Source organism: Mustela lutreola, chromosome 10 (assembly GCF_030435805.1).
Source record: "Mustela lutreola isolate mMusLut2 chromosome 10, mMusLut2.pri, whole genome shotgun sequence".
NCBI classification, from domain to species: domain Eukaryota; kingdom Metazoa; phylum Chordata; class Mammalia; order Carnivora; family Mustelidae; genus Mustela; species Mustela lutreola.
In genome coordinates, this window is record NC_081299.1 from 32,822,074 (window position 1) to 32,848,929 (window position 26,856).

The window sequence follows — 26,856 nt, forward strand, 5'->3', positions numbered from 1 at the left end:
TCATACTCTTACATATGGTATGTCTCTGTTCTCAATATGTTTTTAGTGACTGTGTACAGGCCAAAGCTTATTCATTTCTACTTGGTCTTGGAAAGTGGTGAGAATTGTTCTGCCAAAGTTGGTTCCATAATCTAGGCAGTGGGCTAAGACCCAGAGCTAGTGGTAAGTGGGACATAGTTTTGAGTTTTTAGTAATGATACAGAGATTTTTACTATTCTTCTGATCTATCCCATTTTAGAGTACTTCCTCTGGATAAAGAAAATAAGCAATTGCAGGAAACCAGTATCGCTTACACAGCAGGTTGTTATCTTAGAGCATATCACAAGGAGCATCCAGGCTTACAGAGGAGAGATAAGATGCATGCTTCTGTCGTGTCCTTCATATAAAGCTTAGTTGCTAAGGTTATTGTGTTCTGTCTCCATCTTCATGTAGCTGTAGGCTGCACTTGGCCTCATGGTGGCCTGTGGCAAAGAAGTTCATTGGCTACACCAGAACAGTAGACCCTGAGTCTCCTCTTGGCCAGCTTTGGTCTTCATTGGGTCAGCTTGGGGCCTGGACTCATGACCCTGAGATCAATAGCTGAGCCAAGATTAAGAGTAGGATGCCCAACCAGCTGAGTTACCCAGGTATTCCTGGGTCAGCTTTTAGTAAACACTCTCCTCCTATGTGATCCCAAAGAGATTGTGCGTGTCTCATATCTTCTTCAACAGTATATCACCATTGTCTTTTTGCTTCTCTATCTCATCAAATCAGCAGTGAGATCCTGGAGGGCAAGGATTATATCTCATATGTCATTTTAGCTATAGACAGGTGCTCTATAAATATTTGAGAATGAATGACTACTAAATATTTTCACATGTATGCCTCATTCTCAACCCTGTTTGCCATGGATTATTCTAGCTCTGTCTCAGAAATGAGCAAATCTGAGGCCCTGAGAGGTAAATGAAGATAGTCTGGTTTGGCAAGTAGTCAAACCTAAGGTCAGAGTCAGAGAAAAGCAATGATGTTACAAAGATCCAAGCAGACAAGTAGTCAAGTCCAGATAGATGCAGCCAATAGTATAGCCTCAGAGAAGGTCCAGAGTCTGGCTGGTAAATGTGTCAGGGAGAGGGACTTCAATGAGCAGAGTTGCATTCTGAATCTAAGATAGAGGCTGCTTGCTTTCTCCCCTAGTTTGTATCACCTGCTAGATGTTTACTTCCAGGATACTTCATGTAGATCCTGCCTGTTGGGTACTATTGCTGTGAACATAGGACCCACATCTGGCTTGCTTTCAGAAAGGTGATTATTTCTGGGGTGGCTGGGTGGCTCAATCGGTTGGGTGTCCAACTCTTGATTCTGCTCAGGTCATAGTCTTGGGGTCCTGGGATCAAGCCCCATGTTGGGCTCTGCACTCAGCACAGAATCTTGGGATTCTTTCTTGCCCTCTCCCTCTTCCTCTCCCCCAACCGGTGCACACACTTCTCTCAGGTCAATAAATAAAATCTTAAAAAAAAAAAAGAAAGGTGATTATTTCCAAACTATATGAGTTGTTTCATAGATTTTATCCAAATTAGAACTGCCAGATTACGCAGCTTAATTTCTAGTAGTTTATTTTTTTGCTTGCGCTACAGCTGTTCTCACCTATGCTAAGTCCTAGGGATATGAAGATAGACTGTGTTTCTGGAAATCTTTAGTAGAGAAGGACAGAGACATACATGAATAAGCACTACAGTATTATAGTTGCTGAGTTTTTTATTTTTTTTAAGATTTTATTTATATATTTGACAGAGATCACAAGTAGGCCAAGAGCCTGGCAGATAGAGAGGAGGAAGCAGGCTCTCTGCTGAGCAGAAAGTCAATGTGGGACTCAATTCCAGGACCCTGGAATCACAACCCAAGCCAAAGGCAGAAGCCTTAACCCACTGAGCCACCCAGGCACCCCAATAGTTGATGAGTCTTAATGGTGTGTATACTAGACCTGATAGCTTTGAGATCCACAACATTACCCTCAAAGAAGATAAAAATGTGATAGGGGTAAAGACTATAGTATGTCAAGCTCCACATTTCATATGTGAAAAAAGTACCAACTTGTAACGTCTTCATACGTGTTAACTCCAAAATTGTTTTTAAACTTAGAATCTTAAGGATCTTCCAATTCAATCCCCTCATTTTATATAGGAGGGAGATAAAACTCAAGAGAGGCTAAATGGTATGCCTGAGTCACACTGCTAACATTTCCCACATCTCCTGATTCTCGGTGATTGAGTATCATACTACAAATGGATCACTATATAGATCCCTGAGATCAGACATATCCTAGATCTTCTCCTTCCTTGCAACACCTCAAAGGCTAAAATGGTAGGAGCTTGACATTTGTTGAGTGCTTGCTATGTGCCTGGTACTGTGCTAAGCATTTTATGTACATTATCTCATTTAATCTACAATCTATTCTGCCCATTTTCATAGCTGAGGAAACTGAGCTTTAGAGATGTAAAATGACATCATTGGCCAAGGCACATCACCAATAAGTAGAAGAACAGGGACTGAAGCCAACTCTTCTGTGGTACCTTATTCTTAGCCACTATCTCGTAATACCCCAACTCTACTATTTCCCTTTCAGGATATGGGGGTAACCAGGGACATGGTCTTGTAAGAGACCATATTGTGTCCTGTGTTGTAATCCCATCTTTCCTCTCTATTGGATTATAAAATCTCTAAGAGCAGGAACTATGTCCATCATGTTACCCTCTGCATCCCAAGCACTTAGTACCTGGGTTAGAGCAACAACTTAATTCATCTCCTTTCAGTCTTTCCTCCTAATCTGTCCTGCCCATGCCTCCAGACTAATCTTCATGAAGCACTGCCTGTCTTCATAGTACTTCATCCCATAGAGTTTCAGAGACTTGTTTTGTCTATCCGATAAAGTTCATTCAACAAATATTTATTAGGCATATGCAGAGTGCCAGGCCTCATGCTGCCCCTCCTTTGTGGTTTGGATATGGTGATATACAAGATAAGAGTGTCTGCCCTCAGAGAACTCAGCCTTGATGAAAGTGACCATCATATAACCAGCAACTGCCATACACTGTATGAGTTCTACCATAATGGTAGGCCCAGAAGGCTGTGAAAACAGGAAGAGTGGCATCTAAACCTATCTGGGGTCGTTAGGGAAGGATTTCAGAGCTATACTTCCAGAGTTAGAAGAACTGAAGCCACATAGAAACTTCCTATAGTCCAAATAATTTTCCGACATCAAACAAGCTTGATCAAAGGAAACCAATCTGTTTACTGTTTCCCCCCAAACACTGGTTTCCTCCCACTAGATCATGTATTTCCCTTACTTGGAAAGACACATCCCATCTTCCTTCCTTCTTTCATCTTCCTGGCTTTTGTTTTTTGAAATACTATTGTTCTGCTAGCCTATAGCTAGAAGGGTCTTTACAAAATATAATCTGAACATATGACCCAAAGCCATACAAGGACTTAACCGCAGTCCTCCTTAGGCTCTTCTTGGAAATCCCTCTCCCTCCACTGCCTTCTCCCATGACTTCCTTGCCCCAGATTTTCTCTTGGCTACTGTCCCTCGTAATTTAACCTAAATACCTTCTCTTCCATAACGCTTTTTCTGAATCCTCCCATCTCCAAATATAGCTTTGTGTCCTTGATAGGACTGCTCCTTATATCCCAAATACTGGCTCAGCATTTTACTAGTTGTGTGGAAGGAGGAAACCTCATTTACCTTATAGTTCCTTCATCTGGGAAAATGAAGTTATAATATTCAAAGGTGGCCTTTCCTCACCAAAATCTGTATATGAATATTTATAGCAACATTATTGATAATAGCTAAGAGGTGTAAACAGCCTAAATGTCTATCAGCTGAGGAATGGGTAGACAAAATGTGATATATCCATTCATACAGTGGAATATCACTTAGCCACAAAAAAGGAATGAAGTATTGATCCATGTTATAAGACAGATGAACTTTAAGGATATTATGTGAAATGAGAAAAATCCAGTCACCATATATTATATGATTCCATTTATATAAAATGTTCAGAGTAGACAAATATATAGACATATAAGTAGATGAGTACTTGCCTAGGGCTGAGGCATTGAAAGATGGGAGGTGTAGTTAAAGGGTATTAGGTTTATACCAGGGGTGATGAAGATATTCTAAAATTTATTGTAATGGTTGTACAACCTTGTGAATATACAAAAAACCATTGAATTGTGTACTTTATTTTTATTTATTTATTTGAGAGAGAGAGAAAAAAAGTGCAACTGGGAGGAGGAGCAGAGGTAGAGAGAAGCAGACTCCAAGCTGAGTGAGGAGCCCGACACAGGACTTGATCCCATGACCTGAGATCACGACCTGAGCCAAAACCAAGAGTCAGATGCTTATCCAACTGAGCCACCCAGGCACCCCAAATTATGTACTTTAAATGATTGAGTTGTAGAGTGTGTGAATTATATCTCCATAAAGCTATTACAAGAGTGAGTGAATGAATGAATGATAAAAATTTCAGAGATGGCTACTGGGGTTAAAGTAGAATAATTAAAATAATGCATATAAAGTACCTGGTATATTGCTTGGCAAATTAATGGCATTCAATAAATGCAGCTTCTTTCTCTCAGTGAATACATTTGTTTCCATATTGAACACTTACTGAGTTCCTCCCATATGTTAGGTATGTTTATGTTAATTAATTTTTGCAATAACCCTGAAAAATTAGTGATTAATTGTTATTCTCACACTTTAAATGTAGGAAACAAAACTCAGAGAGATGACGGGACATATCAAGAGCCTAACTAGTCTAACTAGTAGAGCCAGAATTCAAATTCTCTGAATGGTAGTTTTTTCTTCCTTATAGAATCTCCTCATTTATTTCAGGATAACTAAGAATTTCTCACAGAAATTGGGTTGGTGTGTATCAAAGTTTAAACAGAGGTCCAAGTTTAGGGGAATCGGTAAACCCCATAATTGTATGTAATATTTGATCTGTGTTGATAAGTTTCTATAAGAAAGGTATTTGGTTTTTAAAGTCACAGATTTAAAAAAAAAAAGATACTTTTTTTCATGATTTAAAGGGACAGAAAATGTTTACCAGATTATTAAGTAAAAACTTACCTAATAGAACAGAATGATTATATCAGCTAATATGAGGTAATACATGTAGGACAATAGATACAATAAGAAGGCTTACAATGAAATTGCTAATATAAAAGTATAAGATTTATATTTTTATAATTACTAGATATTCTATAGGTATTTAGGGATTACATTTTTTCAGTTTTATTGAGATGTAATTGACATATAACATTCATTGTATAAGTTAAAAAGTATAAAAAAGTAAAACTATTTTTTTTCCTGGCAATGAGAACTTTTTAAGATCTAGTGTCTTAGCAACTTTCAAATATACAGTACATTGTTGTTAACTGTAGTCTTCATGGTATACATTACATCCCCAGAATGTATCTTACAACTGGAAATTTGTACCTTTTGACCACCTTCACCTAATTCCTCCATCCACAACCCCCCCCCCACCTCTAGCAACCACAAATCTGATCTCTGCTTCTATAGTTCGTTTTTTTTTTTTTTTGAGATTGTACATATATGTAAGATCATGATGCTATGAATATGGGGTGGGGCACAGATATCTTCAGGCAGTGATTTCATTTTTTCCAGATACCCAGAAGTGGAATTGTTGGATCATATGGTATTTCTGTTTTTAATTTTTTGAGGAAACCCCATACTGTTTTCCAAAGTGGCTAAACCAAAGTACGTGCCCATCAACAGTTCAACAAGGGTTTCCTTTTCTCCACATCCTTGCCAGCATTTGTTATCTCTCTCTTTTTTTTTTAATGATAGTCATTCTAGCAAGTAGGAGGGGAGGGGGTTAAATTTTTAACCAAAAATATCTATAAAGTACATGTTTTAGGATCATATTGCCAATGGTTTATAATTATAATTTTAAATATTCATCCTTTATTTTCTTTCAGAACACAATTTCTGACATCCCTGAATTTGAATTGTTGAATAAAATCTTGCCCTTACAAGACTCCAGGTTAGTAAAGTCAGGACAGTCATCTGCAAGACTGAGAGTCATGACCGCCTAGCTCATCCTGAGTTGCTGGCTTAACAGAGCATATAGCATTGGGGAGTAATGTTTCTATATTTAGTATTTGAATTTTTTTTCCGGTCCCTTCTCTTTTTCCACCTCCTCACCCCCACACCTTACAGGATCTCGAATCCATACATGTAAGTTTAAGGTAAATGTTATTTGGTTTCCTTTGTGTTTGAGAGTTGTAAAAACTGAAATCCTATGGCTGCCTTGTTCCCTGTAACCCCAAAGTGCTACCAAGTGATCCTGTTTTCACAAAATCCTCATATATGGCCATTCTTAGTTTTTCAGGAACAGGTTTGGTAGCGTCGGGCAGAAGTCTTCAAGAGATTACAAAAACATACATCAGAAGCAGCAACGATAAATCCCAATTTCCATGAGTCTCTTTCGTGTTCACGGAATTCTGAAGCTAGATACATGAACTTGGCTTTTATGAAAGAGACACAGCACATCCAAGAACAAGACCCAAAATCAGAGCCATAAAATCACTGGTGGCCAAAACTAGACTGATAAAGCTGCTAACTTAAAGCATGAGGGTGGAACATGACACGTAAAAGAGTTACCAAGGATCCCCACTGGACATCAACGAAGAGTCCTCGTCCTCAGAATTGCTGATAAATGTATTAAACTAGTTGTAAAAATGGATTTCTCAAGTTTGCTTGATATCCTCAAATATCCTTATATTGATCTGAAATAGTGACTTAAGCTCAATGATTTAATTAGGGGTCTGTTCAGTAGAGCACCTATATAGCTAACTCAGCACTTTCCCCCATTATCATGGATATTATTTATTTTTTAAAAGTAAAAACAATGTAATCGTATTAAATCAAATACTTTAAAAAGAAAGAGAAATCTCCTATAATCCTGCATTCTCAAGACAACTATTTTTATTTTATTCCTTTTTGGTTCTTATTCAAATGCATATTTTTTTAAATTTAGAAACAAATTTTATCAAATGCATATATTTTTAAGTGATTGTTATGTTGTATGTTCATTTTCAGAGTCTGATTTTTAGTTTAACATACCATAAAACACTTTTCAATATTTTAGTAGTCTTCATAATTATTCCTTCAGTAGCCACATCATGTTTATAAATTCGCTCATTGTTTGCATTCAAGTTGTTTCTACTTTTTCACTATTTGAGATTAAGCTGTAGTGAAAGTCTTTGTGAATGTAGCTCTTCTTTTTCTCTTGAGTTATTCTGAAACAATTGGCATAATTGGGTCAGAGGATACAAATGTTATATAGTTTGGTATTTCACTTGTGTTGCTTTAAAAAAAAAGTCAACATGATGTTTCTATAGTCAACCTCTTTATTTTTTTCTTTTCTTTTCTTTTTCTTTATTAAGTAGGCTCCACGCCCAGCATGGAGCCCAGTGTGGGGCTTTCACGACCCTGTAATCAAGACCTGAGCTGAGACTAAGTGGGATGCTTAACCAACTGAGCCACCCAGGTGCCCCTATAGTCAGCATCTTTAAACTTCTTGATCCATAAAATGGGAACAGTAGTCGTTCCTGTCCCATATAGTTGTGAGGACCAAATGAAATGAAATGTGTATTTAGAACTTAGTAGCTACTTAAGAAATGCTAGGTGGTATCATTTGTTTTCACTGGCACTTTGTACTGGTTTTTCCACAACCTCATAAACATTGGATATTTAATCAATTCAAAAAATTTATTTTAAAATAGCTGCTATAAGCTATACTAAAGGGTGATTCCTTCTGTTCTTTCTTCCCATCCTTTTTCTCTTCCTCTTTCTTCTTCCTCTTCAACTGGAGATAGAGGAGACCAAGAGGAAAGGAAAAGTAACCAAAAATTAAAGACACTGTGAGTTGAGATATTGAATTTTTATATGTAACTCTTACTTCCTCAGATAACTGACCCAGAAGGGATGATCAATGGATAGAGGACATAATAACTATAATACAGATACATGCTCTGACTCCAAACCTTGCCCAAGGTCACCTTCTTTCACTCAATTCATTGAATCTATTTATTGAATCCCTACTATGGGCTTCAATAGTAGGCAGTAGAGCTACACCTGTGAAGAGAGTTTCTGCTTTTCTGGAGGTAATATGCTATTAGGTTGGAAGATAGATATGTGTGTGCAACAGAGACACACTGGGGGGGGGGGGTGTGACAGACCATATAATTTTGGATGGTGAGTGGCAGGAGGAAAATAAACCAGTGATGCATCTGGAGGAGTGACTATGGGCTGCTTTAGGTTAAGTGACCGCTGAGCTGAGCCCTGAGCTACAAGGAGCACTCCCTACCTTCATTAGGATCTAGAAGAGTGTTAAAGACTGTTAACAGCTGGTACCAAGACTCTAAAGAGAGTATCAATCTCCATGACCTCAAGGGACAGAAAAACCAGAGAATCATAATTGAGGGTGATACAGGATGAGACCAGATATGTGTGGCCAGATAATGTAATGTAGGCCTTTATATGTAAGGACTTGGATTTTATTCTAAATATGGGAAGCCAGGGATGATTTATAAGCAGATTTATTTAAAAAGCTCTAGCCGCTCTACAGGAATGAATTGTAGGTGGCAAGAGTGGAAGCTTGTGGCAGAACTAGAACTAAAATTCTGGTGTACTGACTTAACCGAAGGGCTACATATACCAGGCTATTCCAAGTGCCTTCGTGGGGCTCACAGACTAATGGGCAGGGATCAGACCGGTCGCACGTAGGATGGCTCAGAGGTCCTGGTCCCACGTACTGCCACAACGCCCGGTTTCGGTTTCCGCACGAGAGGTACAGAGCTCTTGGCAGCCGGGGCGGGGCGGGGACTTACGGGGGGCGGGGCCTGGCCTTCGTTGCGTCTTGCGCCTGCGCCTGCGCATAAACCCGCGAAGCGGGGGATTAGGTTCGCCGGAACCCACGCCTCGGTCTTCTGCTTCCGGGTCGCAGCCATGGCGGTGGCAAATTCAAGCCCTGTTAATCCCGTGGTGTTCTTTGATGTCAGCATTGGCGGCCAGGTGAGGTCCATGCAGCCACGGCGCCGAAGGGACACTTCACGGAACCAGCCGGGAAGATCTCACCCACCCAGGGATAGCGGACTGGAGAATCCAGGAAACGAAACTGGTCCAGAACCTACCGACCTGCGGGGCAGGGGCACGGGCACGGGAAGGGGAGAAGTCTTGCCCATCCTAGCGCCGCGCAGCGGGAGGGACTGGACGGCGCGGAAGGAGAGGCTGTGGAGGTGGAGGTGGTAGAGTCCGAGTGGCATGGGGGCGAAGAGGGGTCAGCCGCCCCAGTTCCTGTTCGCCGAGGCCTTCATGGTCTTGGACCAGGCATTCTGACCGTCTCCCGCCGCTTGCAGGAAGTTGGCCGCATGAAGATCGAGCTGTTTGCGGACGTTGTGCCTAAGACGGCCGAGAATTTTAGGTAAGGAGATGTTCCAGCTCTGCTAGGTTAACCGAACCAGAAGCTGGAACCGGTAGGCGTTATCCTCTGCCTGCCTCTGTCTGTCCACTCGCTTCCCTTGAGATCGGAGTCTTCTCTGTAGCGCTCTGAATAGTCACCGTTTTTACTCTTCCCATATCAATTTTGTTGTTAATTTGTATGCTTAGGTGTCTGGACGTCGGCTGGCCCGTTGGTGGGCTTTCTGGCGCTAATGTCTGTGCTCCCCCCATCCCCACCCGAATAGGAATGCCCTCAGCTGTGATGCCATGGTAACTGATTCGTTCACTCTTTTCCCTTTAAGGCAGTTCTGCACTGGAGAATTCAGGTCAGTGTCAGACATAGTCGATTTCTCTGCTTGCTCCTCAAGGATGTCCTGGGGCTGCGGTGGGGTTTTGGGGAACCATCAGCAGGCCTTGAATGATTGCTGGTGACAGTAATAGAAGGTAATACCCCAATATCTTCAGTTCATTTGCCTTCTTTATTTCTCTTCTCCCGACCATCTTTAGGAAAGTTCCTTGGCTCTAGTGGGTGGTAAACTGGACAGGCCTCTGGTTACCTATCATCATTCCAAGTTTCTTTCTTTTTGGTTATAGAAAAGATGGGGTTCCGATAGGCTACAAAGGGAGCACCTTCCACAGGTAAGGCCTTGGCAAGCCATCCTGCAGGCTTTTAGAATTACTTCCTTTGGGGATTCATCTCTTTAGTGGGAAGTAAAACCATAGGACAGTTCCTAGATCTTGAGAAGGAATGTTTTTGTGAACTCAACAATCGATTTGAAGGCTTATTAAAAGCCAGAGTGATAAACATTTTATTTTTAAATCAATGTTAATCTAAAGTATAATGACTAAAGCAATGTTTTTCTAAATGACAGAACCTTCTCTCAGGATCCTTTATACTTTGTTTCAGGGTCATAAAGGATTTCATGATTCAGGGTGGGGATTTTGTTAATGTAAGTACTATTTCTTTACTATCAAAGCCCTTTAGGAATATTGTTTTTTGTTATTGCTGCTACTGCTACTTCTACTACAGGACTCAGTCCTAAGACTCGCAACAGTAGCGAAGTTTTCTGAAGGAGTAAGGGGGGGTGGATAGGAATGTCCTTTAGAGTTACTTGCTACTACTCTTTATACCACTAGATGAAGACATTAGCACTTCGAGTCACTGACTTCCAAATTTCAGCCTTTTAGAGCCAGAAACTGAACTTTCCCAGCATACCTATAGATGATCCTTGAGAGATACAAACTAGTTAGTCACATGACACTTGGGTAGAAATCAGATGAAAAAAAAATTTTTTTTTCTAAATGGCAGTAGTCCTTTTTCATGGACTACTCAGTGCTTATGCTCTAATTCCCTTCTACCTCTGGTATCAAGGTGCCTGAAAAGTTGCATTTTTTAAAATATTTTATTAATTTATTTGACAGATAGAGATCATAAGTAGGCAGAGAGGCAGGCAGAGAGAGAGGAAGGGAAGCAGGCTCCCTGCTGAGCAGAGATCCTGATGCAGGGCTTGATCCCAGGACCCGAAGACCATGACCTGAGCCGAAGGCAGAGGCTTTAACCCACTGAACCACCCAGGCGCCCCAGGAAAGTTGCATTTTTCACCAGAAATCAATTAGTGGGCAAAGAATCAGACAACAGAGGCAGATGGTTCTGGAGGGATATTTCCTCTATTTACTAACAGAGCCCAGTAGAATAATTCTTCACTGTGAAGTATAAATTTCTTGTGACTAGACTGTATGTATCTTTCATATTAAGTCTCTTCTCCTTCTCTGACCTTGGAGGGTGCTGAATAAACCCTATCTCTTCTTAGACCTACTTTTTTCCTTAGCCAACCACTTGCATGCACGTGCATGGTGGTCTTCCTTATTAGTATCATTTGGTTAAGACAAATTGCTATTTTCTTGAATCTGGGAGATGTTCTTTCTCCTTCATGTGTATATTTATTCAGCTTAACTCTTAGGAGTTTTTAAAGGCCTATTTCCTGTCTGGGTAAAGTTACAAAGTGGCAGATTTTAGGTCAAACCAGGCTTTTAGATACAGTTTGTCTCATGTGTGTTACGTTGTAAAACTGGGCCATTACACCAGGATCCTGGTATCATGACCTGACCTGAGGGCAGATGCTTAACCAACTGAGCCACCCAGGTGCTCCTATTCAATTAATTTTAAGTCACTTTCTATTGTTTGCTCCGAAAATTAATTTTGTCATTTTCCCTACTCTGGTTTCTGGAGAGCAATAAATAATGTAATTATAGCTAAGGATGCAAGAAGTGATCTGTCCCCCAGGTTTATTGGGAAATTGGAAGTGAACTTGTTTTTCTCTTCTTCTGTATGTACGTAGGTATTTGTGTGGAGTTAAAGATATAATAGTTCAGGGCGCCTGGGTGGCTCAGTGGGTTAAAGCCTCTGCCTTCGGCTCAGGTCATGATCCCAGGGTCCTGGGATTGAGCCCCGCATCAGGCTCTCTGCTCAGCCTGCTTCCTCCCCTCTCTCTCTCTCTCTCTCTTCCTGCCTCTCTGCCTACTTGTGATCTCTATCAGTCAAATAAGTAAATGAATAAAATCTTTAAAAAAAAAAATATATATATATATATTTATATAAAATAGCTCACATTTACTATAGTGCTGTATCAATTGCAAGGTCTTTTCTGATTGGGTCTTCCTGGCAGCAGTGTAAAGAGTAGGTGATTTCATCTTCACTTGTTAGCTGAGAGAAGGGAGGCTCAGCAGAGCAAAGTGACTTTTCCAGCTCATAAAGGATTGATCTGGAACTCACATCCAGATCTTTCCACTACACAGAGCTTGGTTTTATTAATTTGAAATCAAATAGAAGTTTGATTTTGACAGTTTTTTTCCTTGTCTGACTTATGTTCATTGTCTTTGGCAATCTTTGTCCCAATAAGGGCCCCTTGATTCTGTCCTACATCAGTGTTTTTCGTTTCTGCCATGCACCCAATATTCTTTCTCTTTACTAACTGGCTGGAAGAGATTGGTCTTTTGTCACCCTCTCAGGTATTCTGTTTAAGGTACTACAGATATGGCTGTAGCCAAGTTGCTTTATCACCCTGACTTAAGTTGGCTCACCTGGAAAACGAGGACAATAATAGTGCTTATTCCATGTGGTTACTGGAAGAGCGAAGAGATAATGCTAATAAAGCTAGTTTAAGCAGAAATTGGGGATTTATGATAAGGTGTTTCATGAAACCCAAAGGAAGAAACGAACTAGGAACTAGTAGGCCACATAGAACCAAGGCAGTCTTTTCTATTTTTCTAGTGCTCTCTATACAAGTATGTTGCCTTCTCTTTCTCTTCTCAGACCAGAGGATGGTCACTGGCAGCTTCCAGGCTCACATGATAACTTCAACCTCAAAGAGAGGCTCAGTCCTTCTTCACAATTCCCAAAGAAGGAACTCCATTAGTTGGGCATCCTCTCTTGGACCAATCAGCCTTGGTCAAGAGGGTGGTATCTGCACAGATGAGGCTTCCAAAAGCCTATCCACTTGCATAGCTTGGAGCGGAGATAGTGGTCAGTTAATAGGATAATTCTATATGCCAACGGGCATGAGAGTCTTTGGCAAGGATTATGTATGTGATCCTTGTACTGTCATTCCCTACTCTGCCTGTGTCTTAACTGAGCTTTCTAGAGGCCCAGCTATCACCTATTTTACCGAACCTGTGTGTTGCCCTGGCCAGTGTGTGGGCTGCAGGTTGCCTAGGATGGTGCTGGCTTTGATTATAAGATAGGGTCCAAGAGGTGTGTCTCACAAAGTGACCTTCAAGCGTAAGAGCGCACCTTAAAAAGTTGGCTTTGGTGCAGCAGCATCCCTCCTCTGGGTTCCAGGATGGGGGAGGAGGGGCAACACTCAAAACTTGTTAACACTTCCTTTTTTTTCTGCTCAGGGAGATGGTACTGGAGTTGCCAGTATTTACCGGGGGCCATTTGCAGATGAAAATTTTAAACTCAGACACTCAGCTCCAGGCCTGCTTTCCATGGTAAGTAAGATCTAGTCAAGATTTTGGGTTACATTCCTATTCCCCAGGTTCTGGGCCCCTCTTGAGGCCCAGTGCTATCTCTTAGGATGAAAGCAAATTCTTTACTTCTCTTACTTGTCCCAGGACTCACTCTGCCATATACACCTCCTTCAGTTGGCTTTGATTTTGTTGAGCTGGGCCCCTAGCAGTCTGGGGAGCCAGAGTTGAACTCTGATGTGTGTTTTCTTACCTCTGTTTGAGCGGGGGAACGTGCTCAGCATCCAGCCCTGTTGCTCAGAGTGTGGCCAGTTGTACTTTCAGCGCTCCACCCATCAGGATTCCCCCCGCACCTATCCACGCATGCTGCTGCCTGGCTTGTCCCCCTCCGGGCTCACTGACCGCTCCTGCTCCTTTTGGACCTGCTCTCCTTCCTACTTAGACCCGCTTCCATACCTCACTCCTTTCTTAGCCCTCGCCTGCCCCACTTAACCCTCTCATCTGCCCCACTCATGCTCACTCCCCCATCTTCCCCTTACTCATCATGCCCTCCTTTTCTTACTCACCCCATCCTGCCTCCCTCTCACTCTCCAGTCTCCTCCCTACCTCCCCACATTACCCATTTCCCTGGCAGTACCCCCATTCTCCCTCCCCAAACCCTATATTTACAGGCACACACTCTGCCCTGCTTGACTGCCCTTCCACTTATCTACGCAGGCATTCATCAAGTGAAGGTTTGCCAACACCCGCTCTGTTTCAGGCCTCAGGGTAGGGCACAGGGGTATAGACCTGATCCCTGCCCTTGTGACACTTAACATCTAGTGGAGGAATCACACATGCAAACTGACCCAACGTAGGGAAGTCACACCACCATCTATTGAGGTGAGGGCCCTTCAGCGTATGTAAAAGTCCATGGGCTGCCCCATGGAATGAAAGGCGCCATTCCGAGGGGTCAGGCACGGCTTCACGGAGGAGGGTGGCATGGTCAGAGAACAGAAGGTGAGGAAAGATGAGGACATAGGATGTGAGTGGGGAAGGGAAGGGCCAGTAGAGACACTAGAGAGAAGAGTGGGTCTAGCTCCTCAAGGGCTTCAAATGCTAAAATCAGAGGTTATGGTGAAGTACAGGTTATGGTGAGCCAGATGCTTTTTTGAGCAGGGTTGATCAACTTTGTGATTTAGAGAGAAGCCCCCAGCTGCGGTGTGAGTGGCAGATGGGAATAGAGAGGTGGAGGTAAGAGAAGCCAGTCAGGAGGCTGCCATGAGGACGGAGTGAGACCTGCCTGGCAAACAGTGTGTAAGCCCCCTTTTCGGAGAGCCAGGCTGGGCAAACGCAGGAGTAAATGCTGAAGGTGGGCTCAGGTGGGCTTGGATCTTCGCCAAGCTAGATCTAGAGGGCTAGATCTTTCCAGGGGCATGCCATTTATGGAGGAGTCAGGAAAATGGAATGAAACGTTGGTCTCTGCTCCTCGGGCTAACGCTGGTGAAGCTGTGCTGTCACAGATTATGTGGCACAATTATTTTTGTTCCATCCTCCCCTATATCCTAAGTTCCTCAAGGGCAGGGACTGGGCCACAGGGGTCTCCAAGCCCTACTACCTGATAACAGAAAGGCACGGAGCAGATACCGATGAATGGCGGAAAGAGCCAGCATGATTGCTAACCTCTACTGGCCAATTGCTCAACAAACACCATAGGAGGGTTAATTCCTTTTAATCTTCTCAACATCCCTTTGAGATAGGTACAAATGAGAACACTGAGGCCTAGGGAGGTGATGTGACCAAACCGAGGTCACATGATAATGAGGCCATCGTCTGGCTCCAGCGCTTACTCTTGAAAGCTGTGAGCTGTACTGCCTCAAGAGAATGAGCAAACCAAGGGGCTGAGAGGGCAGAGAGTGCTCCTTGAGCCATAAAAATGTATATGACTGTTCTGCCTGCCTGCTTGCTAATTAGTGTCCCTGCACCAGCCTCAAGGGAGATTGAATGATTGCTTGATTGACTGGTCAAAAGAAGGAAGCAAAAAATTGGGAGCCCCAGGATGTCTGTGCCTCATTCCACAGCATGTGCCTCCTCTGACTGGCTTAGGCATTCCCTTGCTTTCGGGTAGGAATTGTTCATAAGTACATGCGCAAAACCCACGAGTAAGTAGCCTCATCTTACGAGGGGCATTTCTAAGTATAACACAAAATCCCTGGTGAGGCAGTGAGTGCGTTCCCCTGGACAGTGCTATGAATGTATTTCATGCACACATTTGTTCCTGCACAGCCCAACACAGAACCAACCGATTTAAATCCACGTAGCATCCGATTACCGCTATCGACCTGTCTCATAATTTCCAGTCCTGCCTCAGTCATGGTTATCGTATGAGACCTGTGCTTTTAATAGTACTCTCAGTTTCCCATGGTCGACTCCATTTTTTTTTCCAAAACAAGCGAAGTATGCAATAAAACGTCCACAGAGACAGACACTGTCACAAGGCAGTGGTACTGAAAGGTGACTTGGACTTGCTGATATACAAAAGCCTGAATTTAGCATATTAAAGCCAGTTCCAGGGTCTCAGCATAAAAAAATACAAAAGTACACTTCATAAGAAAGTTAAATCTCTCCTTACAAAGCAGTACAGCTAACTGCTTTCAAGAGTAAGTTCTGGGGTGCCTGTGTGGCTCAGTGGGTTAAGCCTCTGCCTTCGACTCAGGTCATGATCTCAGGGTTCTGGGATCGAGCCCTGCATCTGGCTCTCTGCGCAGCAGGGAGCCTGCTCCCCGCACCTCCACTGCCTGCCTCTCTGCCTACTTGTGATCTCTGTCTGTCAAATAAACAAATAAAATCTTTAAAAAAAAAAAAAAAAGAGTAAGCTCTGAAGCCAGACGATGACCTCATGACCATGTGACCTCAGTTTGGTCACATCACCTTTCTAGGCCTCAGTGTTCTCATTTATACCTATCTCAAAGGGATGTTGAGAGGATTAAAAGGAATGACCCTCCTATGGTGTTTGTTGAGCAACTGGCCAGGAGAGGTTAGCTATCATGCTGATGATCTTTTCGTCATTCATCGGTATCTGCTCCGTGCCTTTCCATGCATCATAACCGTAGCCTGTTCTTTTGTAATGCATTGTGAAATGTAATGATGTAGAAACAATTTCAAGGGTGGAGAGGGGATAGGGCTAGAGACTTTCAGATTCTCAATTTTAAAAAAATACTTCTTCCTGTAAAATTCAATAATACAGGTTTTGGGGTGTAGCTGTAAAAAGCAAGCATCATTGATTAAATAGCATCTTTTTCTAGCATGGCACTAGCATAGCAACTTTTCACACCTCCTTATAGTCTTTTATTACCATTGTTATGGTGCAGTACAAAGCTATTCAGTCAAAAGAGCTTATGGCACAGGCAACAGGCTTTTTCTCCATCGTACCTAACTTGTAACTGTAATCCAGGTATAACCAGTGTCGGATTAAATACAGCAGATCAGTCCCTGCGAACAATTGTTCCCATTTTAAAAATTCAGGCTGCAGGAGAACTGTACATTTATTCAAGGATCTAGCTCCTTGAGGGCAGTGATTATGTATCCTGTTTCTCTCAATATCTTTGAATCCTAGCTTAGGACCTGGCTTATAGTAGTTAGTTAGTAAGGTTTGCTGAAAGAAAGAAAGGAATCAGGGCTACAGGCTCTTTGGGGAATCCTTTTTTTTTTTTTTCTTTACAATTTTATTTATTTGTCAGAGATAGAGAAAGAGAGCAGAAGCATGGGGAGCAGCAGATAGAGGGAGAGGGAGGAGCAGGCTCTCCACTGAACAGGGAGCCTGATGTGGGGCTCGATCCTGGGACCTTGGGATCATGACCTGAGCTAAAGGCAGACGCTTAACTGACTGAGCCACCCAGATGCCCCTCTTTTGAGAATCTTGCCCTTTGACTAGCATGGCCAGGAAAACTCACTGAAGGTATACTTGGTTTCTGACAGGCAAACAGTGGTCCCAGTACAAATGGCTGCCAGTTCTTCATCACCTGCTCTAAATGTGATTGGCTGGATGGGAAACACGTAGTGTTTGGTGAGTCCTCTTCCTGTCTCAGAGTCCGGGCCCCGTTCACACAGAGTGGGACTTCTAAAGGAGCCAGTCCTCAGACTCTAGCCCCAAGAGTGCTTAACTGATGTAACTGCTCTGGGAAAGTGGAAGTGGTGGGAGGTGGGGAGAACTTGCGGTTAGAATGCTAGATAGAAGGATGGAGGGACTATCTGATGTAGTGTGTAACCACTGGGGTGATCTATATGTCTGGGAGGGAAACCCAGATGGTGTCACTTAAGGAATGCCACACAGAGGGAATACGATACAGTAGGGCTTTGCAATTGCCCAAACCTAGTCCGCTACTCCTTCTTATCTCTGATCTTGGGCAAATCATTTCACTTCCATCAAATCTCAATTTTCTGATGGTAGTATGAGATTCCAATGAGATGCTGGCTAAGAGTGGACATTGGAAGCTGGAAAGTGCTATGCAAATGAGAATAATAAAGTCTAGTTCATACTCTTCCTACAGGAAAAATCATTGATGGACTTCTAGTGATGCGAAAGATCGAGGTGAGTCCTGTTTTGATTTCCTCTATCTTGGCCGTTCTAGTCTAGTAACATGAGAGTGTTAGGCCCTGTCTTTACTGCCTCCAGTTACTTGGGCTCCCTCAGAAAGAATGAGGAGTCCAAGCCGCCCCCCCCCCCCATTTTTCTGGCCTGAAGTTTGCCCCTCTGGTGCTCACTGAGGTTTGGCTTCTGGTGGCCCCTTCACCTACTTGATAAAATCTTACTCAGCAGTGAAGCCAAGGTCCTTCATGACCTGGGCCCTGCTATGTCTCCACAGCTCCTTCTGCCACTGCTGTGTCCGTATTCCAGTCTCATCAGGCTACTAGCTCTCCTGGGAATATGCCATACACATTCCTGCCTCTGAGCGTTTTCCTGTGCTGTTTTCTCTACTGGAATGCTCTTCTACTTTTCCTTCCAGTGGGATCCCATTCATCCTCCAAGGCCCAGCTCAAGTGTCCCCTGTTTAAGCAGTGGTTGCTTCCTCTGCTCTGTTGTGTCAACTCTGTCTTATAATTTACTGCATTGTTTCATATCATAGGTTTGATTTTTTTAAATGTTGGACATTTTCTCTTTGATCTGGATTATCTTTACCCTTCAGCTAGGACATGGACTGTTAACATTTCAGTCCCTGAGTCCTCAGTCCTTAGCACAGGAGCTGGCAGGCATCCCTTTGTGTTTGGTAAATGTGTGTGTTTGAGTCGATGAATCTCCACTGTGCTTTCTCTCCTAGAATGTTCCCACAGGCCCCAACAATAAGCCCAAGCTGCCTGTGGTGATCTCACAGTGTGGGGAGATGTAGTCCAGAGCAAGACTGATCAGGTACGTGTGCCTTTCTCCTGGTTAGGAGTCCCCAGCATGGTCTAGTGGAAGGACCTATAGAATTGAAAACATGGGATTGAGCCCCATTTCCTGTCTGTGTGACCTTGGGGAAATCACTTCCCTTTTCTGAGCCCGTTTCCTTATCTGTCAAATGGGGACAATAGCTTTCTTAGGCTCCTTGTAAGGATCAGAAAAAGGTTTATTAGGGCATTTAACTTTTCTACCACTTTGTGGTCTACAAAGTATCACCCTGAAAGCCAGTGAGCGGTCTCATAGCACTGTCAGACTCTAGTTCTTCCTGTGCCCCTGCTGGCAGGACCTGGCTCCACCCCTGGGCGACTCCAGGCTGGGAGCAGGCTGGGCGGCTGGGAGACACAGCCATCGTGCCTCTTTCATTGGAACTGATGCTCGGTTTGCCTGGGGGGCTCGGTCAGTTAAGCTTCTGCCTTCGGCTCAGGTCATGATCCCAGGGTTCTGGGATTGAGCCCCGAGTTGGGCTCCCTGCTAAGTGGAGAGTCTGCTTCTTCCTTTCACTCTCCCTCTGTGCTTGCTCTCTCTCTCAAATAAATAAGTAAAATTAAAAAAAAAAAAAAAAAGGAAGTGATGCTCATTTCCAGGGCCTGACTTTGTATCTGCCAGACTCATAAGTGAAAGCAACCTATTTCCCAGCCTGCACCAGCTCATTTCCTCCCCATACTTGCCACTGCCTGCTCTGTGCTGGGTGACAACGAGTTGAAAAATGCCTCTGTCTTTCAGGAGCCTAAAGGGAATAAGACAGAATCTCAGAGGTGATCACTAGTAATATAACTGAGGTTGCTAAATGTTACCAGAGTTCAAGGGAGAAATTGATCACTTCAGCTAGGTGTGGGGTGGTGGTGCCTTTTGCCTTGCTTTTCTCTCTCTCCCTCCCTCCCTTCCTTCCTTCCTTTCTTCTTTCTTTCTAATTCTCAAACCTGAAGAAGACTTGGAAGAAAAGTATACTGAACACCCATTTCCCTTTTGCCCAGGTTTACCAATGGTTAATATTCTTGTGTTACCATTTCACTTTGACATTGGTTTTTTCTCTCCCTTCTTCCCTCTCCTCTCTCCTGCTCCCCTTCTTTCCCTCCTTTTTACCTTCATTCCTTCCATCGTTTTATTTCTTTCCCATTTGAAAGTTGAAGACTCCTTGACACTTTACCCCTAAATACTTGAGCAGACAACTCCTAAAAATAGCATCCTACATGACCACAGTAATATTATTTAATATACATGTTCCAACTTCCCCAGCTGTCCACATAGTAACTTTAATAGCTCTAAAAAAAGAAAAATTCAATGAAGGTTCACATATTTTATTTGGTTGTTTTTAATCTTAAAAATAACATAATATAATCTCAAGAAAACAGTTCCAAGTCCTTGTCATTGCCTGTCCTCCCCATCCAATCCCACTTCTGTCCCAGGAGGTAACTGTTTTCAGTCTGATGTATGACCATCAGGGCCTTCCCTATGCCTATCTTATTTGGGGAGGTTTTGTTTTTCCTAAATGTCATCATACTATTTTGTTCATTTGTTTTCCATTTGGCAGATGTCTTGAAGACTTCCTAAAACTACTTCATATGAAAACAAACTAACAATATGCTGTGTTTGTAGCATATAGCTTATTTTATCCTTCTCTGACGATTTGAACAGTTAAATGTTGTGACTGTTTTGTCCAGAACAGTTTTAAGCAAAAACTGACGTTGTGTTGCTTATCTTAACTTTGGTGATATCCTTTGTTAAACAGAAACTGTAAATTTTGATGAGGTCAAAATTATCAGTCTTTTCTCTTACGGCTTTTATGGTTTTATCGTTTTAGGAAGGTCCTTAGTATCTCAGCTCATAACGTCTTTTGTATTTTTTTAATATTTCTATGGTTTTACTTATATACTTTAAAATTACCTAGAATCTATTTTTCTTTTCTCTGCCTTTTTTTCTTTTTTTACTTTCTTTTTTAAAAAATATTTTATTGATTTGTTGGACACAGAGAGATACAGTGAGAGAAGGAACACAAGCAGAGGGAGTGGGAGAGGGAGAAGCAGGCTTCCCGCCAAGCAGGGAACCATGTGCAGGGCTGAATCCCAGGACCCTGGGATCATGACCTGAGCTGGAGGCAGACACTTAACGACTGAGCCAGCCAGGCACCCCTCTCTGCCTTTTTTTCTGAATGGAGATCTAGTCCAATGCCAGACCATTTTAATAACTGTATATACCTCTATCTGTGACTTACTCTGTGTTCATAGCATCTGGCACTTACAGGCATTCATCAAAAATTTATTACATGAGTTAATAGAGAGAGAGAATGTCAGGCATTTTAGGCAGAGAACTGGTATGAGCAAATGCAGAGGCAGGCATGCACAAGTGTGTGCTAGAAGCTGCACGTGGTCCTCTCTCTTCTCCAGCCAAATACTCCCTCCCTTCTGAGGCACAGGTGACACCCTGAGCTTTCTTTCCTGCCTAGGAGATCCCTAGGGCTCAGCCTGTTCTCCTCCTTCAGTAGTAGCTAGCATTTCCCTCCTTCTCCTTGCTGAACCTGAGTTGAGCTACTAGGTCCTTTTCCTTCTAAGGATTGACCACTGATCACTACCAGAGGACAGAGATAAAAAAAAGAACAGTGTTTAAGAAAATTTTTGATTGGGGCTTTTCTGTATTTTTCTGAGTCCCTTCTAGAAAGTTAATGGAAATCCTTGACGAGGGCTTGATTCCTGAGGGTGGTGATCGCAACCGTCCCTTCCTCATCTCTTATTAGCAAAGGGCAAAGTAAACCTTTGCCCCCGAGGAAGCCTCTCTTCTCAGCCTACAACCCAAGCAGAACAAATTCCACAAGGGCCATTTGGCGTTCCAGAAGCTTCTTAGACCAGAACTGTCCAATAGAAATTCCTTCCTGTGATGGTGGAAATATTCGATATCTGTGTGTCCATCATGCAGCTCCAGCCACATGAGACAGTTGAGCACTTGAAATATGTGGCTGACGTGACTGAAGGACTGAATTTTTTATTTAATTTTAATTAAATATAAGTGTGGTACTTCCAATTCAGTTTCCTACCCGTGACTTGCTCAGAACTGAATCTTTTATAGCTAATACTTAGAGGCAGTATCATAATGGCAGTTGTTTATTGCATACTTCTTGTGCTCAAATATTGAGTTAAGAACTTGAATTATCTCATTTAACTTTCCCAAAAATCTTTATCATAAGTTTTAAGGTGTTAGGGAATCTAGGTGGCAGTCTGACATAAAGTGTCCCCACTTTGGGTGTCTCAGTAATGTGATTTGGGAGAAAGGAAGGAAAAGTGGAGATTAATTCCCTGGAGAGCAGAGTATCATCCCATAATTTTTCTTGCCATATGGAAGTGTTTCAGATCCCTCGGGTTGTCTGGGGCAATATAATGGCTAACAGCTAATATAAATGCTGGTTTTAGACCCTGTTGGGCAGTATTCTCAAACGTTAATGCACGTATGAATCGCCAGGAGATCTTATTAAAATGCTGATTCTCACTCAGTGGGTCTGGATGGGGCCAGAGATCTTGCATTTCTAACCAGCACTCAGCAGATGCTAATGCAAGGCTGTAGTGGGATAACAGAGCCTGCTTTTTAATGGAAAAGCCACCATATTCCAATCAGAAAAGACCCAGAAGGTGATCCTCTCTTGGTGGCACTGGTCCCGCAGGAATCTGCTGCATTCAAATCAAGATATCACCTAATCACGCACGGGAGGCCTTGTGTCTAGGCACTGGAAATAAAAGAAGACGGGAAGGAGATAGAAGACCGCTCAGTGACATGATCAGCTCTACCTCCCCAGGAAGCACTTCTAAAGCTTTTTCTGGTTTTGCCTTAGGCCCTGACTTTGGTTTTAGCGAACAGGAAGTTTTCTGTTCAACTCTCAATATAGAGACCATGGTTTTATCTCAGTGGGTCCTGTGAAAGCTTTTTATGATGCATTTGGTTAGGAATCCAGAAGTGAACCTTGGCCCTCAGGATTCTCCTGCTGTAATCTGGATCAGGTTCTTTGCTACTTACAACCACTTGGGGGCTGGTGGAGCTTCTGTTTGGAAAGCTTCAGAGTCCCTTGGAAAAGGGAGTGGCTGTGAGCTCTGGCAGCCCAGCTAGTCTGAATTGCTGCTCTACCAGTTAACCCCAAGCCTGGTACCTGTAGCAAGCAGTAGGTTGCTTTCTTCTGTCATTGTTTCCCAAATTTCCCTAAAGAAGCCAATCACTTGGGAGCACTTGTTAAAGCAATTAATTCCCAGATCCCTTCCCTGGAAAGTTTGAGTGAGTTTGAGGTAGGATCCAGGATAGCTATGTCTATAACAAGCATCTCAGATGCTTCTTACCAGAGAAACAGGGTTTGCACTGCTGTAGGCAGTACTGTGATGAGTATCCTTTAACATTGCATCTTAGAAAAAATATGTAATTAATGCGACACACCATTTTATAGTGAGGCATTATTAAAGGTCATATGGTGATTAGGTTAAAAATTGTGCCTGTGGATGGTGGCTAAAACCGTGGTGAAGGTGCTGTGGGAATGACTGAGCTTTAGGAAGCACTGTTTCCCATTATGGGATTACCCATAGACGCAATATCTTCCTATAGAGGAAGATGATGGGACATGTTGATGGCACAAGGACCAATCATTCCTTCCACAACTATGCACTGTTGGAATAAGATGGGTCCTGTGCAGCACAGGCAGCTGCAAATTTAAAAAGCCCAGTTCCTGCCTTAAGGAACTCAGTCTCTGGGGAGACTGGCCATGGCAGCACAGTAAAGCCTTGGACTGGAGGCTTCAGAGCAGAGTGAGGAAAGCTGGAGCACCTGGAGCAGTCTGAGTGGACTACAGAAGAGAGGATGCTGTGGCTGAGTTGAACGAAGAGAACTTCTCAGGTGGCTAAAATGGAAGGGCATTCCAGGCAGAGGGAACAACATGAGCAAAAGCAGGAAACTGCAGGAAGTGTAAGGGAAACCACTTAATTCCATATTAGCAAAGGGTAAGAGGTAAGGCTGGAGGAGGCCAGGGCCAGCTGGGAGAACCAGTGCAGGCTGAGATACTCATGTGTTATCCTGAGAGTGGGCTTCAGGCAGTGGGCACATTTTTTCCCCCCTGGGGTGAGAGTTCATCGGACTCCAGAGATTGTCAAAAGGGAGCCCAGTCCAGCCCTCCAAAAAGAGCCAGGCCAGCAGGAGCCACTGGAGGATTTTGAGCAGGAGAACACTGTGATTGAATTTTCTTATTCCATAGGGGACTCTGGCAGCAATGTGGAGGAGAAGCTGAGGTCAGTGAGGTGTCCACTGCAGCAGGCCAGGCAAGAGACAAGTTTCCACGTGAAAATACAGGTGTAGGGAGCGCTAGAGACTTGGCAGCAAATATTTGCATGCCTGCTGGCTGTGTGATACTGTTGTTCACTGCCCTGAAAGAGAGACCGCCCTGCCAGCTAAAAAGGGAGGGGAGGGGAGAATGGCTTCATTCCAGTCCCATCCAGTACAAAGGCAGAGCACCCAGCATCTTAATCAGGTCACACACGTTGAGGTATGCCAGTTGGTGAAATACCACATAGCCTTAAAAAAAAAAAAAAAAGTAGATCTGTATGTATCAGCAGATTTTTAGGGTATGTTAAGTGACAAAGTCAATATTTAGTACATTTGAATAACTATTTCAGAAGTTACTACAGTGAAGTACAGCCAACTGTTAGTAATGGTTACTTGTGTAGTACAGAGAGAGGTTTTTGTCCCCCCATTTCTATTGTCCCATATGTGCTTGAATTTTCCATATTGAGCATGTATCTCATGATAGAAATATGTACTGTATCTACATAGTTTAACTGATTCTAGTTGCACCCAGCTGCTCCCAGGCATGTGGCTGACATCAGTCTGAATCGCTCCCTGGTCCCTCCATCTCCTCCTAGTTCTAGGTCTGGGACAGTCAACGGTGCCTTGCTGGGTGCTCTCCCAGTACTTGGTTCATTTCTGTATACAGCAGTTAACATAGCATATCACAGATGTGTTGGCCTGGTTTTCTCTAGACAGAACACCTTGAGGCAGGGACCATGCTGACTAACACAGTGCCTGGTCTAGGAGAGAGCTTGGGTCCTGGGGCACCATGGAACTTATAAAGTGCATTTATGCAGTTTTTTATATTCTGCTTGGGGTTCCAGGATTAAACTTCTAAGCCTGAGCCTGCAGTATGACAACAGGACTCTTTGTTCCCTGGAGGGAAAGGGGCGTGGCCATGTGTAGGGGGAGGGAGACGGAGTAGTTTCTGAGTGTACTCATTCCGTTCATTAAGTAACACTAACTACCAAGGCCATAAACAGAGGGTGTGGATTTTACTTTCTCTATAGCACTGGAACCAAAACCTGTAAGGAGGAAGGATTGCTCTTTGTTCTAGAGCTCCACAGAGAGCCATCGAAGTCTGGCAAAAAGCACACAGACTTTGGAGCCAAGTAGACCAGGAAGCCATTAAACCCCTTGGGACCCTAGTTTCCTCTTTTGCTTGATTACAGATAATATATACACAGAATTTGTGAATGGTAAATAAATGAGATGATATGTGCGGCCATAAATGTTAGTTTCTTTCTTTTTGTTCTTGTGTAGTATACTTCGCAACTTTATGCTGGGGAACCAAAGGTCTGACGGAGGGCAAGAGTCAGACCAGTTCTGCTCTTCCAGGAAAAGCAGGTTAGGAGTGTAGAGAAGAGCTAGGAGTATTGTCTCTCATGGAATGTCCCCTTCCAGTGCCTCTGAGCTACTTATCTCTTCCATCCCTAACAGACCTTCACCTCTCTGCCATTGTGGGCCTTCCTTGCTCTGGGTGACGCTCTTGAGTAAGATAATCCGGATTGGCCCCTGTGTTTGCTTCCCTGCCTGCTGCGGCCCTTTTTGATCAAGAGACCTTGGAAGTGTCACAGATTCACAACCCAAGATTTTCTGTTTAAGTTTTCAATTGTAAATAAAGTTTTGTTTTGTTTTGGTATATGTGTTGTTTTTAAATAGTTGTAATGATAGCCTGTCTCCTCACGCCTTAGCTTCAGCCAGAAGGACTGGGTCTCACCAGAGGCTAGCATGGACCAGAGCCAAATCATCACTGTGGTTAGGTGATGCCTCAGATTTGCAAGCAATTGTAGTAGTCCCCTCTTGGGCTCCAGCTGACTGGGCAAAGAAGGCAAAGCCCCAGGGCTATAAGCACAATTTATTCCAAGGATGTCCCCAGTAGGTTCAATGTGGTTGGTTCTAGAGCCTTTGAGGAAAGAGTCACTAACTTGGGATATTTTGGGATCAGAGACCATTTGGTAGAATGTGTCTCAATCACAGTGAAGTGAGAATAATTTACTCAAAAATCTTGGTTTCAATCTGGGGTCGTTTTTTAAACAGTAGAGGTTTTGAGAAGTTCTCATCCCCTTTCAGAGCCTCAGTCTTCTCATCTGTAAAGTGGGAATAATAATGCCTATCTACTTCATAGCATTGTTGAAAAGGTCAAATAAGCAAATGGATATGACGGTAACTGGTAAACAGTAATATGCCTTGGAAAATGCTTATCTTGAAAGGACATAGCCCAATATTGAAAGATCCCACTGAGCATTATGTTCAAGAGGTAAAGAGAGTTCCATGGTGTTCCTTTCATGAGGCCATTTCTATGCCATTCCTACTTTTTTTCTCTTGGCTCCTGGGCAGGGATGACATAACTCCATGCGGTGGCAGAGGTAGCACAGAGCTGAATTCTGTGACAGAAGAGAACCTGGTTAAAAGTGCCATTTCAGGAGCGCCTGTGTGGTTCAGTGGGTTAAGCCTCTGCCTTCGGCTCAGGTCACTATCTCGGGGTCCTGGGATCGAGCCCCGCGTTGGGCTCTCTGCCTACTTGTGATCTCTCTCTCTGTGTCAAATAAATAAATAAAATCTTTTCAAAAAGTGCCATTTCAGTGTTTTGAGGTACAAGGAGCTGCTGAAATATATAAGGGTTCTACACAATATAGATATCTGCAACTCTCTCTAG

At 43.1% G+C, this 26,856-nt stretch overlaps 2 protein-coding genes across 5 annotated transcripts in view; both read left to right on the plus strand.

The window, feature by feature from the left end:
- CCDC30 (coiled-coil domain containing 30) overlaps positions 1-6,749 on the plus strand; it is a 63,837-nt gene extending 57,088 nt beyond the window's left edge. Inside the window, 5 exon segments of the mRNA XM_059138504.1 lie at positions 239-286; positions 288-387; positions 5,983-6,047; positions 6,388-6,481; positions 6,483-6,749. Of these exon segments, the coding sequence (XP_058994487.1) occupies positions 239-286; positions 288-387; positions 5,983-6,047; positions 6,388-6,481; positions 6,483-6,587 (412 nt within the window). The 3' untranslated portion in view covers positions 6,588-6,749.
- A 2,174-nt stretch (positions 6,750-8,923) lies between these two features.
- On the plus strand, positions 8,924-25,839 carry PPIH (peptidylprolyl isomerase H). 4 transcript variants are annotated; one of them, XR_009345380.1, is made up of 11 exons: positions 8,924-9,082; positions 9,427-9,491; positions 9,754-9,834; positions 10,103-10,147; positions 10,416-10,458; positions 13,406-13,498; positions 17,432-17,519; positions 18,004-18,044; positions 18,772-18,860; positions 25,461-25,544; positions 25,638-25,839. XR_009345380.1 is itself a non-coding variant. In XM_059137633.1 (10 exons), exons 1-9 carry the CDS (start codon positions 9,017-9,019, stop codon positions 18,838-18,840), a joined length of 591 nt encoding a protein of 196 aa, XP_058993616.1. In that variant the 5' UTR covers positions 8,924-9,016; the 3' UTR covers positions 18,841-18,860; positions 25,638-25,839. The 4 variants fall into 4 exon arrangements, 3 of the variants coding, with proteins under 3 accessions (XP_058993616.1, XP_058993618.1, XP_058993619.1); XM_059137633.1 differs by lacking the exon at positions 25,461-25,544; XM_059137635.1 differs by lacking the exon at positions 25,461-25,544 and having other exon boundaries at positions 9,811-9,834.
- The last annotated feature ends 1,017 nt before the right edge of the window (positions 25,840-26,856 follow it).

Excerpts from the sequence above, each read along its gene's own strand:
- PPIH (XM_059137633.1), top strand. The coding sequence starts at position 9,017 with ATGGCGGTGGCAAATTCAAGCCCTGTTAATCCCGTGGTGTTCTTTGAT. Across the intron at positions 17,520-18,003 it reads TGGGAAACACGTAGTGTTTG|GAAAAATCATTGATGGACTT; the intron begins GTGAGTCCTCTT and ends CTCTTCCTACAG. Across the intron at positions 18,045-18,771 it reads TAGTGATGCGAAAGATCGAG|AATGTTCCCACAGGCCCCAA; the intron begins GTGAGTCCTGTT and ends TTTCTCTCCTAG.